Source organism: Tachyglossus aculeatus, chromosome 14 (assembly GCF_015852505.1).
Source record: "Tachyglossus aculeatus isolate mTacAcu1 chromosome 14, mTacAcu1.pri, whole genome shotgun sequence".
Classification (NCBI taxonomy): domain Eukaryota; kingdom Metazoa; phylum Chordata; class Mammalia; order Monotremata; family Tachyglossidae; genus Tachyglossus; species Tachyglossus aculeatus.
In genome coordinates this window covers 45,472,354-45,486,321 of record NC_052079.1, presented here as the reverse complement: position 1 = coordinate 45,486,321, position 13,968 = coordinate 45,472,354, and the positions used below count along the sequence as shown (strand labels likewise).

Here is a 13,968-nt window from a genome sequence, read left to right as displayed (position 1 = left end):
GGGGGGCGGCGGCCAATGGGCGGCCGGGGGGCGGGGCCGGCGCCACTCACGCCTCCTCCCGGCGCCAGGAGCCGGCGGGGGCCCGGGCGGCGCCTCAGCCCGGTCGGAGCGGCGGAGGGGTGGGAGGGGGGACCGGCCGTCCGTCCGTCCGTCCGTCCGACCGACCGACCGACCGAGGGGAGGCGTCCCCCGCCCCCCCAGCTCCCCGGGGGCGTCCCGGGCCATGGCGGGGAACGCGGTGCACTGGTTCCGGAAGGGGCTGCGGCTCCACGACAACCCCGCCCTGCGGGACTGCATCCGAGCCGCCCACACCGTCCGCTGCGTCTACATCCTCGACCCCTGGTTCGCCGGATCCTCCAACGTGGGCATCAACAGGTGGCGGTGAGCGCACCCTCGGCTTCCCGGCCGTCCGGCCGTCCGTCCGTCCGTCCGTCCATCCATCCATCCCCTGGCCCCCCCCCTCCTCCCTCCCCTCCCTTCTGTCCTTGTCCAGCCCAGCCCGCACCCTCCGCTCCTCTGCCGCCGCTAATCTGCTCTGCATCATCATCATCATCAATCGTATTTATTGAGCGCTTACTATGTGCAGAGCACTGGACTAAGCGCTTGGGAAGTCCAAGTTGGCAACATCTAGAGACAGTCCCGACCCAACAGTGGGCTCCCAGTAAGCGCTCAATAAATACGATTGATGCTAATCTCCTCACCGTTAGGCCTCGTTGTCGCCTGTCCCGCCATCGACCCCCGAGCCTGGAATGCCCCCAATCCCTCTGCCCACCCGCCAAGCTCGCTCTCTTCCTCCCTTCAAGGCCCTACTGAGAGCTCACCTCCTCCAGGAGGCCTTCCCACACTGAGCCCCTTCCTTCCTCTCCCCCTCGTCCCCCTCTCCATCCCCCTCATCTTACCTCCTTCCCTTCCCCACAGCACCTGTATATATGTTTGTACATATTTATTACTCTATTTTACTTGTACCTATCTATTCTATTTGTTTTATTTTGTTAGTATGTTTGGTTTTGTTCTCCGTCTCCCCCTTTTAGACTGCGAGCCCACTGTTGGGTAGGGACCGTCTCTCTATGTTGCCAACTTGGACTTCCCAAGCGCTTAGTCCAGTGCTCCGCACACGGTAAGCGCTCAGTGAATACGATTGATTGATTGATCCCCAACCTCCCCACTGACCGCTTGGGATTCATTCATTCGATCGTATTCATTGAGCGCTTACCGTGTGCAGAGCACTGGACTAAGCGCTTGGGAAGTACAAGTTGGCAACATAAAGAGACGGTCCCTACCCAACAGTGGGCTCACAGTCTATATGATAATAATAATGATGGCATTTGTTCTATATGTTGCCAATTTGTACTTCCCAAGCATTCAGTACAGTGCTCTGCACACCGTAAGCGCTCAATAAATATGATTGAATTTGTTCATTCCCCTCCAGACCACACATCCGCCAAGCTAGCCCTCTTCCTCCCTTCAAAGCCCTCTTCTAGACTGTGAGCCCACTGTTGGGTGGGGACCGCCTCTATATGTTGCCAACTTGGACTTTCCAAGCGCTTAGTACAGTGCTCTGCACACGGTAAGCACTCAATAAATACAATTGAATTTGTTCATTCATTCCCAAGCGCTTAGTAGTACAGTGCTGTGCACATAGTAAGCGCTCAATAAATACGATTGATGATGATTCCCCTCTAGACTCCACATATCCGCCAAGCTAGCCCTCTTCCTCCCTTCAAAGCCCTCTTCTAGACTGAGCCCGTTGTTTGGTAGGGACCGTTTCTATATGTTGCCAACTTGGACTTCCCAAGCGCTTAATACAGTGCTCTGCACGCAGTAAGCGCTCAATAAATATGATTGAATTTGTTCATCCCCTTCCAGACTCCACACATCCACCAAGCCAGCTCTCTTCCTCCCTTCAGTGCCCTCTTCTAGACTGTGAACCCACTGTTGGGTAGGGACTGCCTCTATATGTTGCCAACTTGGACTTCCCAAGCGCTTAGTACAGTGCTCTGCACACAGTAAGCGCTCAATAAATACGATCGAATTTGTTCATTCCCCTCCAGACTCCGCACATCCATCAAGCTAGCCCTCTTCCTCCCTTCAAAGCCCTCTTCTAGACTGTGAGCCCACTGTTGGGTAGGGACCGCCTCTATATGTTGCCAACTTGGACTTCCCAAGCGCTTAGTACAGTGCTCTGCACACAGTAAGTGCTCAATAAATACGATTGAATTTGTTCATTCTCCTCCAGACTCCACACATCCACCAAGCTAGCCCTCTTCCTCCCTTCAAAGCCCTCTTCTAGACTGTGAGCCCATTGTTGGGTAGGGACCGCCTCTATATGTTGCCAACTTGGACTTCCCAAGCGCTTAGTACAGCGCTCTGCACGCAGTAAGCGCTCAATAAATATGATTGAATTTGTTCATCCCCCTCCAGACTCCGCACATCCACCAAGCCAGCTCTCTTCCTCCCTTCAATGCCCTCTTCTAGACTGTGAACCCACTGTTGGGTAGGGACCGCCTCTATATGTTGCCAACTTGGACTTCCCAAGCGCTTAGTACAGTGCTCTGCACACAGTAAGCGCTCAATAAATACGATCTAATTTGTTCATTCCCCTCCAGACTCTGCACGTCCGCCAAGCTAGCCCTCTTCCTCCCTTCAAAGCCCTCTTCTAGACTGTGAGCCCGCTGTTGGGTAGGGACTGTCTCTCTATGTTGCCAGCTTGGACTTCCCAAGTGCTTAGTACAGTGGTCTGCACACAGTAAGCACTCAATAAATACGATTGAATTTGTTCATTCATTCCCTTCTAGACTCTGCACATCCGCCAAGCCAGCTCTCTTCCTCCCTTCGAAGCCCTCTTCTAGACTGTGAGCCCATTGTTGGGTAGGGACCGTCTCTCTATGTTGCCAGCTTGGACTTCCCAAGCGCTTAGTACAGTGCTCTGCACACAGTAAGTGCTCAGTAAATACGATTGAATTTGTTCATTCCCTTCTAGACACCACACATCCGCCAAGCTAGCCCTCTTCCTCCCTTCAAAGCCCCCTTCTAGACTGTGAGCCCGTTGTTGGGTAGGGACTGTCTCTCTATGTTGCCAACTTGTACTTCCCAAGCGCTTAGTCCAGTGCTCTGCACACAGTAAGCACTCAATAAATACGATTGAATGAATGAATGTGTGCGGAGCACTGGACTAAGCGCTTGGGAAGTACAAGTTGGCAGCATAGAGAAGCAGCGTTGCTCAATGGTAAGAGCAGGGGCTTTGGAGTCAGAGGTCACGGGTTCAAATCCTGACTCTGCCAGTTGTCAGCTGTGTGACTTTGGGCAAGTCACTTCACTTCTCTGGGCCTCAGTTGGACAACCTGATGACTTTGTATCTACCCCAGCACTTAGAACAGTGCGTTACACAGAGTACGTGCTTAATAAATGCCATTATTATTACTATTATAAAGACGGTCCCTACACAACAGCGGGCTCACAGTCTAGAAGGGGGAGACAGACAACAAAACATATTAACAAAATAAAATAAATAGAATAGTAAATATGTACAAGTAAAATAAATAGAGTAATAAATATGTACAAACATATATATATATATGCACAGGTGCTGTGGGGAGGTGAAGGAGGTAAGGAGGGGGAGAGGAAGCACTGTTCTCAGTGCGAGGGGGGATACAAGGTTGTCCCCTGTGGGGCTCACAGTCTTCATCCCCATTTTACAGATGATAATAATAAATACGATTGATGATGATGATGATGGCATTTGTTAAGCACTTACTATGTGTGAGTCCGCTGTTGGGTAGGGGCCATCTCTATATGTTGCCAACTTGTACTTCCCAAGCACTTAGTACAGTGCTCTGCACACAGTAAGTGCTCGATGAATACGATTGATTGATTGATTGATCCCCAATCTCCCCACTGACTGCTTGGGAATCATTCATTCATTCATTCAATCGTATTTATTGAGCGCTTACCATGTGCAGAGCACTGGACTAAGCAATAAATAGTAGTACTGGTGCTTGTTAATCAAATAATGGTATTTATTGAGCACTTACTATGTGCGGGGCACTGTCCTAAGCACTTGGGATTGTACACTACAGCAGAAGTAGGCATGTACTCTGCTGGTAACAAGTTTACAGCACTTACTGTGTGCTGTGCCCTGTACTGAGTGCTAGAATAGCTACAGGATAATCAGGTTGGACATAGTTCGTGTCCCACATGGGGCTCACGGTCTTAAGTAGGAGAGAGTAGGATTGAATCCCCATTTTGCAGATAAGGAAATTGAGGCACAGAGAAATTATGTGACTTGCTCAAATGGCAGAGCCAGGATTAGAACCCGGGTTCTCTAACTTCCACGCTCATGCTCTTTTCCAATAAATACCCTTGATTGATACTGATACTATATTTTGTAAACTGTTCAATCTTCACTTGTTTGTCTTTCTCTACCTCACCTTTGCAACATGAAGATACTTTGTAACTTAATGTTTCCGATTTGGGTGACTTACAGTCATGTCTCTATAGTGCAGAAATCTGGGAATATTATAATTAATTCCCCTCCAATCCTACTTTACCTTAAGGCCACTGAGGTAGAGCCAATAACTATCTTGATTGTGCTCAGAAGGTGTTATTCCTGTAACTCCTCTTGTGGTCAAAATCAAATGCATTTATTTATTAATCTCTGTCTCCCCCTCTAGACTTGTAAATTCGTTATGGGCAGGGAGTGTGTGCTCATTCTGTTGTATTGAGAAGCAGCGTGGCTTAGTGGAAAGAGCACAGGCTTGGGAGTCAGAGGTCAGGGGCTCTAATCCTGGCTCCATCACTTGTCAGCTGTGTGACTTTGTGCAAGTCACTTCACGTCTCTGTGCCTCAGTTCCCTCACCTGTAAAATGGGGCTTAAGACTGTAAGCCCCACGTAGGACAACCTGATTACCTTGTATTTCCCCCCACCCCACCAGTACTTAGAACAGTACCTGGCACATAGTAAGCGCTAAACAAATACCATCATCATTATTACTCTCCCAGGTACTTAGTACAGTGCTCTGTACGTACTTAGTGCTCAATAAATGCGATTGATTGATTTTTATCTAGCATCCCAGAATGAGAAGAAACTGTAAAGAGATTAAATAAGATCATCCTCTGCCTTGATTATGATCCTTCTTGAAATGCCAGAAGATTACCTCATACCCGCCTCAGTAGAGGAGGGAAAAGATGACTACATGTTTCCATTGTGGTGATATATATTGCCAAACCGAGATGCATGATCCATGTTTCTTAAAACCCTTCAAAAAGAGTACATTTTAAAATGCGTCTTAACATTATTAGGTTTTTATGAAACCCTATTTCTAAAACGAAGGATCCTCACTGCCTTTTCCTCCCAAATGGACACTTTTGTAATACTAATTACCTCAATCTGTAACCCTGCGTTTGATGACTACATTTCTAAATCTTAATCAGTGCCTCCTAAAGAGGGCAAGGTGGTGGGGAAAGAATGGAATTCTCCAGCAAAAAGTTTTTGGACATTTTGCTTTTACAAGCAGGTGTCTCCAAAACTGTTGTTTATTATTTTAGTAATGGACTTGGAACATGGCTTCGACATTACTGTTAAAGTACTGTCTTCATTTAGACCATTTTTCATTACCTTTTAGGGTGTTAACCACATACACTATTACTCTATTTATTTATTTATTTATCTTGTACATATCTATTCTATTTATTTTATTTTGTTAGTATGTTTGGTTTTGTTCTCTATCTCCCCCTTCTAGACTGTGAGCCCGCTGTTGGGTAGGGACTGTCTCTATGTGTTGCCAACTTGTACTTGTACAGTGCTCTTCACACAGTAAGCGCTCAATAAATACGATTGATTGATACAGTGGAATGGTGAATTTTAGAGAAACGGGACATCCCCTCAAGCTAAAGCGGGCAGCGTCATTCACAGTAGGAAATGAGTTTGGAACTTTAAAAAGACTATTAAAATGTACATACAGTATGTCATACAATGTCCTTGTCTGCCCTAAAAACTCGTGAGTTCTCCATGGTTCTAAATGTAACAGTAAAAAAATAAAAAAAAAGTGAATCAGCCTGGAAAAGTGGGGGTTTGCAAACCTGCCAGGAATCTTTTTTCCAGTATTGTAAAAGTTTCATCTTTGGCAGTGAACATGGGTAGCCTAAAAGAGAAAATTGGTCATATCAGGTCATCTTTTCCCAACATTTATGTACACAATCTATGGATTTTATGGGTTTTTATTTTTATTTTTTGGAAATGATGGAAGTAAGGGAATTTTTGTTGTTAGTCCTGGCCAAATGTTTCAGGCCGTGAAATTTTCCTAGTTTTCATGACTGTAATGAATTTTGAAATGGCATTTCAGTCACTTGAAGCCCAAAATAGCATGAATATGTTTTAACTCCAAAGCTGCTTGCTTGGAGTTGCTGCCTACCCTGATTTTACCCAATTTAAAAAAAAAAAATTGATGGCTGTCCCAGTTTTTTTTTTTTTTTTTAGTCAGAGCACAGAAGCAATAGCACACCCTGACAATAACTCTTTGGAGCCAAACTCACCAAGTGGTGTGGGGCTTCCAGGGCACAGCAAGTTGTCTTTGTGTTGCTTGTGAGTTCCACCATCATTTCAAAATGCTTGGCTCGGAGCAGGGGAACCCCCAGCCGCCCTCCAGGATCACTGGCCAGGCACCAATGAATTGCCTTGAGCCTAACACCCCACTAGGAAAAGGCTTGGTTTGTGTCCTGGTTTTCTTTTGTTTTGTGGAGGTTTTGGGGTTTTTTTGATGGTGGGGGGGGAAAGAGGCGGTTCCTGTCAGAAGTAATAATGCTTTTCCTTCTTCCCACCTTATGAAAGCTTGGTTCTAAGAAAATATATAGATTCACCATCTAGGTACATAGTTATTTGCTTTTTATTCACTGGTGTTTATATCTCTAGACCATAAGCTCGTTGCAGGCAGGGAATGTGTCCGTGTATTCTTATGTTGTTCTCTCCCAAGTGCCTAGTTCAGTGCTGTGTACACAGTAAGTGCTCAATAAATAAATGACTGAATGAGTCTATTCTCATAAACTTTGCCATGATATAGATTCATGAATTTGTCTGTCTCCTCCATTTGCCTAACTTTGTTGTTAATTTTCAAGATCGCACTGTATTTATTAGGGATAAAAAAATCAGATAGATGTAAAGAAAGTTCATTGTGGAAACTGCACAGACATAGTTCTGGCTCATATTTGGATGGGAGACTTGGGGAATCTCAGGAGTCAGCCTTCCTCGAGGCTAGGGGCTAGAAAAGTTGATGTCTTGAATATACCATACTTTCCAATAACTCTATTAAATATAGTACCCCTTTCTCTATCACATGTAGTAAGTGCTCAATAAATACCATAGATTGGTGCAGAATGCCCGAATTAACCAGTAGTACTTATTGAATGCTTATTATATGCAGAACACTCAACTGAGAACTTGGGAGTGTACACTCTAGTTTGTTAGAAGATATGATCCGTACCCTCCAAGAGAGCTTACAGTTTGGGGGAGGCAGACCCCAAAATAACGTACAACTAAGAGGAAGAAGGAAGAGCGGATATGTACGTGTTGGTACTTAACCGACTACATGTTCTATGCATTAAGTCCTACAGGAGGTTGTGAGTACGTAAACATATGGGTGGTGCAGGAATGCAGAAGTAGCAGTTAATAACTTGGGGAGATTAGAGATTGATTAGGGAAGGCCTCTTGGAGGAAATGTGATTTCAGAAAGGCTTTGGAGATGGGGAGAGCTGTAGTTTGTCCGATCTGGAGGCCCAGGCGGGAAATGTTTGAGCTCTCTCCTCGTGAGATCAGAGGAGAGAAAGATGGGAACGGACACAGTAAGTAGATTGGCTTCCTAGCACTTGTCCTACAATAATAATAATTGTGTTACTTGTCAAGCACTTACTGTGTGTCAGGCAGTGTTCTGAGTGCTGAGGTGGATACAAGGAAATCAGGTTGGATACAGTCCCTGTCCCACCTGGAATTCACAGTCTAAGCAGGAGGGAGTAGGATTTAATCCCATTTTACAACTGAGACACAGAGAAGTTAAGTGACTTGTCCACAGTCACACAACAGACCAGTAGTGGAGCGAGGATTGAACCCAGGTTCTCTGACTCCCAAGCTCATGCTCTTTCCACAAGGCCATCTTGCTTACCTGTATGGTCTTGACTACTGCATCAGCCTCCTCTCTGACCGCCTTAGCCTCCGGTGTCTTTCCTCCCAGTCCATATTATTATTATTATTATTATCATTATCCACCACCTGGATTATATTTCTGAAACATCGTTCTGCACAAGTCTCCCCATTCCCACAAACCTTCAGTGGTTGCTCATCCATTTCCACATCAAGCAGAAATTCCTCATAAGATACCTCTAGACTATTAATGTGTAATGGGCTGGAAATGTGGCTATCAGTTATATTATTTTCTCCCGATCGCTTAGTACAGTGCTCTGCACATAGAGAAGTAGCGTGGCTTAGCGGAAGGAGTCTGGGTTTAGGAGTCAGAGGTTGTGGGTTCTAATCCTGGTTGTTCCACTTGTCAGCTGTGTGACTTTGGGTAAGTCACTTAACTTCTCTGGGCTTCAGTTCTCTGGGCTTAAATGGGAATTAAGACTGTGAGCCCCGTGTGGGACAGCCTGATCACCTTCTATCTACCCAAGTGCTTAGAACAGTGCTTGGCACATAGTAAGTGCTTAACAAATACCATCATTATTTTCAGTGCTTAGAACAGTGGTCAGCGCTTAGAATAGTGCTTTGCACATAGTAAGCGCCTAACAAATGCCATCATTGTTATAGTAAGTGCTCAATAAATACAGTTGATTAGCTTTAAGACTCTGTCAGCCTCTTTTGAGGTTCCCTTCACATCCTCATCCACTATGATTCTCAGAATTGCACTTATGAAAAGTATATATTGTCTTTGTTAAAAACAAGAGTACTTCAGTTAAAATGAAAACCCACTTTTTTTATAACTGGTCTAAATGGATCCCTCAATAGAAACAGTAGTAGAAGTACGGCAAAATGAAACACATCCAATGTAACTTTCTGTGCATGTGTTTTTTGGTGGGTTGTGGTTTTGTTTTTTTTTAACAGTCAACACTTAGGCTGTGACTGAGAAGTAAAACATCTGCATTAATATTCTGCTGAGACATCCAGTATATACAGCTACTCTCTACCATTTTGTGTAGCTAATGGCTGTCTCTGTTCGTACTTATCAGACAGGAAAGAGGAACTTTTTAGGTGCTAATATTTTCTGTGCATTTTTAATTGATAGCTTTAGCAGTTTTCATCAGGCAGCAGCTAGTTGTTTTGGTTTGTGTGTCTCATAATTTTTGTTGCTGAATTTCTTGCAGTATTTTCTAAACTAAAGTGGCCAGCAAGGCAACAGATGATTTGTTTCAGGACAATACATATCTATTCTTAATACCGTATTTCCAGCAATGATAGGATTATGTTTTTCAAGAATATGTTAGAAACAGAACTGGAGATTCCAGTTACATAAAAGCTGTTCTAGCACAGGCTGAAAAGTAGGTCATTGTGGCAGGGAGTAGTCTAAACCGCCCACTGGTTGCTAGAGCAACGACCTACTTTAAGAAACTATTTTTGTTGATTCATATTGAAATGATCTTTTTGGAAGTTGCATAAGGAAGTTAACTAGGGAGTAATTCCTCCTACTAGGAATAGGCTAGCCATCTCTTTTAGAAGTGCTTAAAAATAATCCCAAACTATTTGGAGGTATAAATTAATTTATTTTCATTCATCTGCTTCCAAACTTGCTTAAAGTGATGCAGTTGCTCAGTGTAATTAATAAGAGAATTGAACTGGCATTCCAGGAGGATCAGGGAAGAGTACTAGGGCAGCCTTGTTAAGGCACCCAGTTATATTTAGCGGGACCAGTTGTAATGGACAGTGTATGCTTTTCATTCAAGAGTACTAAGGGCCCACATTGATTTGAGCCTTGAGGAACTGAAAAGGAGAAAAGACTATCCTTATCTTCAAGGAATTTAAATCTGGTGAGTGAGCCGGGATAACACACAAATGCAACAAAAATCGCAAGCAAAGGATGAAATGTGAAACATTATTGCCAGGGTAAATGTTGATATAAACTAGCGCTAAAGGTGTGACTACAAAGTTCAGGGTCAGGTTTAATCTGGATAGGGGGTGATAGAGGGAAATCAAAGAAAATTTTCACATTATGAAAATTAGGCACCTAAAGGTCATTGAAAGTAATGGGAGGTTGGAAGGAAGACAGTGAGTTCAATTTGTTATTTCAGGTAGTAACAGGACATCAAATTGAAATTCCTGGACACAGGAAGTAATACAGCATTGAAGAGAATGTGAGCAGTCAAAGCTGGAGTTATAGATCTGGAAGCAATTGCATAGAAATGGCTACTGGGAAGCAGCGTGATGGAGGGGATGGACCACCGGAGTCAGGAGGTCATGGGATCTAATCCCGGCTCTGCCATTTGTCTACTGTGTGACCTTGGGCAAGTCACTTCACTGCCGCAGTTATGTCATCTGTAAAGTGAGAATTAAGACTGTGAGCCCTTTGTGGGATCTGATTAGTTTGTCTCTACCCCAGTAGTTAGTACCCTGCCTAGCACATAATAAGCACTTAACAAATGCCATAATCATCGTCATTATTATTGTTTATTATTATAACTGAAATCATGTGAGTAAATCGGTTCCCCAAAAGAGGGAAAATATGAGAAATAGAATTAACAAGATTGACTCTTGGTGTAAACACAGTTAATGAACAAAGAAAATAAAAGTGGTTTCAAAGGAGTTAGGAAGAATAGTGAGATGTACAGGGAAGATTAGGAGAGCATGATGCTCTTGAAGATAAGACCAGAAAATGTTTTAAGGAGGAGAGAGAAGTCTTCCATGCCATATGCAGGAGACATCAATCTCTTGTTATTAATTGAATACTTACTGTGTACTGTAGGAAACCACTATAGGATGGGGGCAAAGACAAGTCCATTAGATTTTGCAAAAGGAGATAATTAGTGACTTTAGCATGGAAAGTCTATTGAGTGGTGCTGGTAAAATCAAGGTGAGGGGGTCAAGAAGTGGAAAATTTAAAGGAGGGGGGGAGGAGAAAAATGGGGTTGTATTGTTCTTTTTCAGAATGTGGAAGATCAAGTATATTTAAAGGTAGAGAGGAAGGAGTCAGAGATGAGGGAGAAGAGGAGGATATCAGAGGAGAGTGGAAGCTAGAGCTTTTTGTGAGGTGAGAGGATGAAAGTGTCATTCCCTGAGGGCAGGGAGTGAGAGGATAGATGAAGAAATAGAGGAATGGTGAGCTAGGGAACAGGATTCTTGGGGAAATTTGTACCTGGTGGTTTATGTCTTTGTAATAAAATAAATTGAAAGGCTGTGAGCTGTAAAGAAGAAAGAGGAGGAAGTTTTAGGAGGGAGTTGATGGTTTAGAATAGCTAGAGTGGATTATGGGCAAGGTAGTTGGTGCTGAGGTGGTGATTAATGTTATCTTCCTGTGACCAGGGTGGACTTGTAACACAGGAATAATATACATTGGATTAAATTGGCTTGGTTCTTGGGTTTTCCCAAACAGTATTATGCTGTGGGTGAGTTTGAGGTACCGGAGTTCTTGATGACGAATGAAATACAGGCCCAAAGGAAATGGAAAGTGTGCCTAAAGGGCAAATTAGGTGACTGAGTTATGAGAGAAAGTGTTAGGTTGTGGGGGATGCTTTGATAACCTCCGAGATGGAGTAGCATCTAAGAATAATGTGGTCTGCAGTACCGCATTTCCCAGTTGGGGAAATGTGGGACGGAGTTGCCGGGTACTGAATCATGACTCAAGGGTATCCAAAGGATCAGTGGAATCTCTAAGGAACCTTTCAGGAGTCTGGGAGAAGAAGAAAAATGTAAATCGAGTGCCACAGTTAAGGAATATGGATGTTGATCCAGGAGATTGGTAGTCAACAAGGAAGCTCCTTCCATAGACATAAAGAGCTTCTGTATGGCCTCAGGAGCTGTATTAAGGCAAAAAACCGATAGAAGATAAATTTTCTGTTTCCTAAGTTTGTGCAGGATTATTGAGCACGTAGAGATCTGAGGTAAACTGAAAAATGGCTCCTGTCCAACTTTACCTTCAGGAGAGTCTGTGCCATCAAAAAATGTCTTTAAAGATAGAAGCTGTACCAAATAATTATTATATGATAGTTATGAATCATTCAGCGACAGAGAGCATCAGTATTCTGAGGAAACTTAGTATCACTTTATATGGGGAATAGTTTTTATTTTTAGTTACCTCTATTCTGACTTCTTTTAGGGCCCAACCTAATTTTCCCATTCCATGCCTATATTAATTTGAATGGCTGTTTTAGGAGGGATTGTCACCCTACTCCCTATTCTGCACTTCTCATTCTTTTTTTTTTGTGCCCAGATCATCTTTGGCAAAGAACTAACTGTACTTATACAAAAGTGCCAGCAGCCATAGCTATTTCCTTCTACATCAAGGAAAAATTCCTTATAAGGTAAAGGCATGTAGGACAGTGATAGTGAAATGCAAAACAGCAATGTTAAATTAAACAGCTAAACAATTCTCGTGGAGAAGAGTACTTGTGCTCCACACTTCTCTACATTCGAACAGTTTTGAAGGTAGTCTTCTGTCCCTACCAGACAGGTGTGGATAGCTTCAAGAATCCCAGAATTCCTGATTTCATGGGAGCTCCAGCCTTGTGGAACTTTACCTGGGCTCATTCTCCACACCTTTAGGAGACAACCAGGCTGGTCCGGCAATGAGGAATAGAGCGGGTAGAGAAGCTAGAAATGTTGAAGTCCCCAAGGATCAGGATAGGAAAGGGGTGTGGGAGCAGAAGAAAGAGAAAGGTGTCAAATCACTCGGAAGTGGAGAGGTCCCACAAGGATGGAAATCGGTCAGGGCAATAAGCAGCTGTAGCGGGTGGTAGAGGTCGACGATCTGGGCTTCAAATGGTGAGGTGACGAGCCATGGGCAGAGTGAAATGGTGTGGAAGTCGTATTCATCTTTCTAACTTAATTGTACTATATGCTGAGCCAATCCTTTATCTGTGAAACGAGCCAATCGTCCAATGGAAGGATAATCAAGGACTCAGGATTTCTAGAGTTCAGGATAATTGCCCAGCCCTATCTAGGAAATTTTGGATAGGTAAAAGGCATATTGTAATTCTGTTGGTAATCCATGGCCTCCAGACAAATAGTCTGTGGCTTAACTCATTACTAGGAACAGAGCCAAGCATTATGAAACCTTGTGGCTTTAACAGGAAAGTCACAAATATCTTCCCATTTATTCCTCTCTAAAAATTCTCCCATCCAGCCTTCTTTCTTAAATTCATTTTGAAATGCTGGAAACCTTTGAATATTGACCAGCTTAGATTTGACTGCTGTGACTGGAATTTCCCCATTGAAATATAAGTATTTGCTCTTATTCTTTTAAATATGAGGTTGAGGGGCGGGGGGGACTTGAGTAGGAAAATTCCGCTTGTGTGTAATTTGAGAACAATTACTTCAATGTGAATTGCAGCCCTGAAGTAAAAATTTCATGATCATGCATTCTTTTAGATGTAAATGGTTTCATGAAGATTTGGAACTTTCCTCTCGAGGAATTGCTCCCAGCTGTTGCTGTGTGGGCCAGAGAAGAACCCTGGATAGATTCTAATGGTAACCTAAAGACATTTCTGGTGTATCCAGGCGACTACCTCATCACCGTCTTGGATTTCACCTCAGCCCCCTGTTCTGGGCAGCAAAGTACATATTTCTGGGTGTGACCCTAATCCATCAGTCAATCGTATTTACTGAGCGCTTACTATAGACTGTAAACTCATTGTGGGCAGGGAATGTGTCAGTTATATTGTACTCTTTCAAGCACTTAGTACAGTGCTGTGCACACAGTAAATGCTCAGTAAGTATGATTGACTGGCTTTGATGTGCAGAGCACTGTACTAAGTGCTTGGGAGAGTACAGTCCAACAG

At 43.8% G+C, this 13,968-nt stretch overlaps 1 protein-coding gene across 1 annotated transcript in view; it reads left to right on the top strand.

Moving 5' to 3' along the window:
• Nucleotides 1-215: 215 nt before the first annotated feature.
• Nucleotides 216-13,968, top strand: part of CRY1 (cryptochrome circadian regulator 1) — a 30,874-nt gene continuing 17,121 nt past the window's right edge. Inside the window, exon 1 of the mRNA XM_038756608.1 lies at nt 216-381. Within this exon, the coding sequence (XP_038612536.1) occupies nt 224-381 (158 nt within the window). The 5' untranslated portion in view covers nt 216-223. The remainder of the gene's footprint in view (nt 382-13,968) is intronic.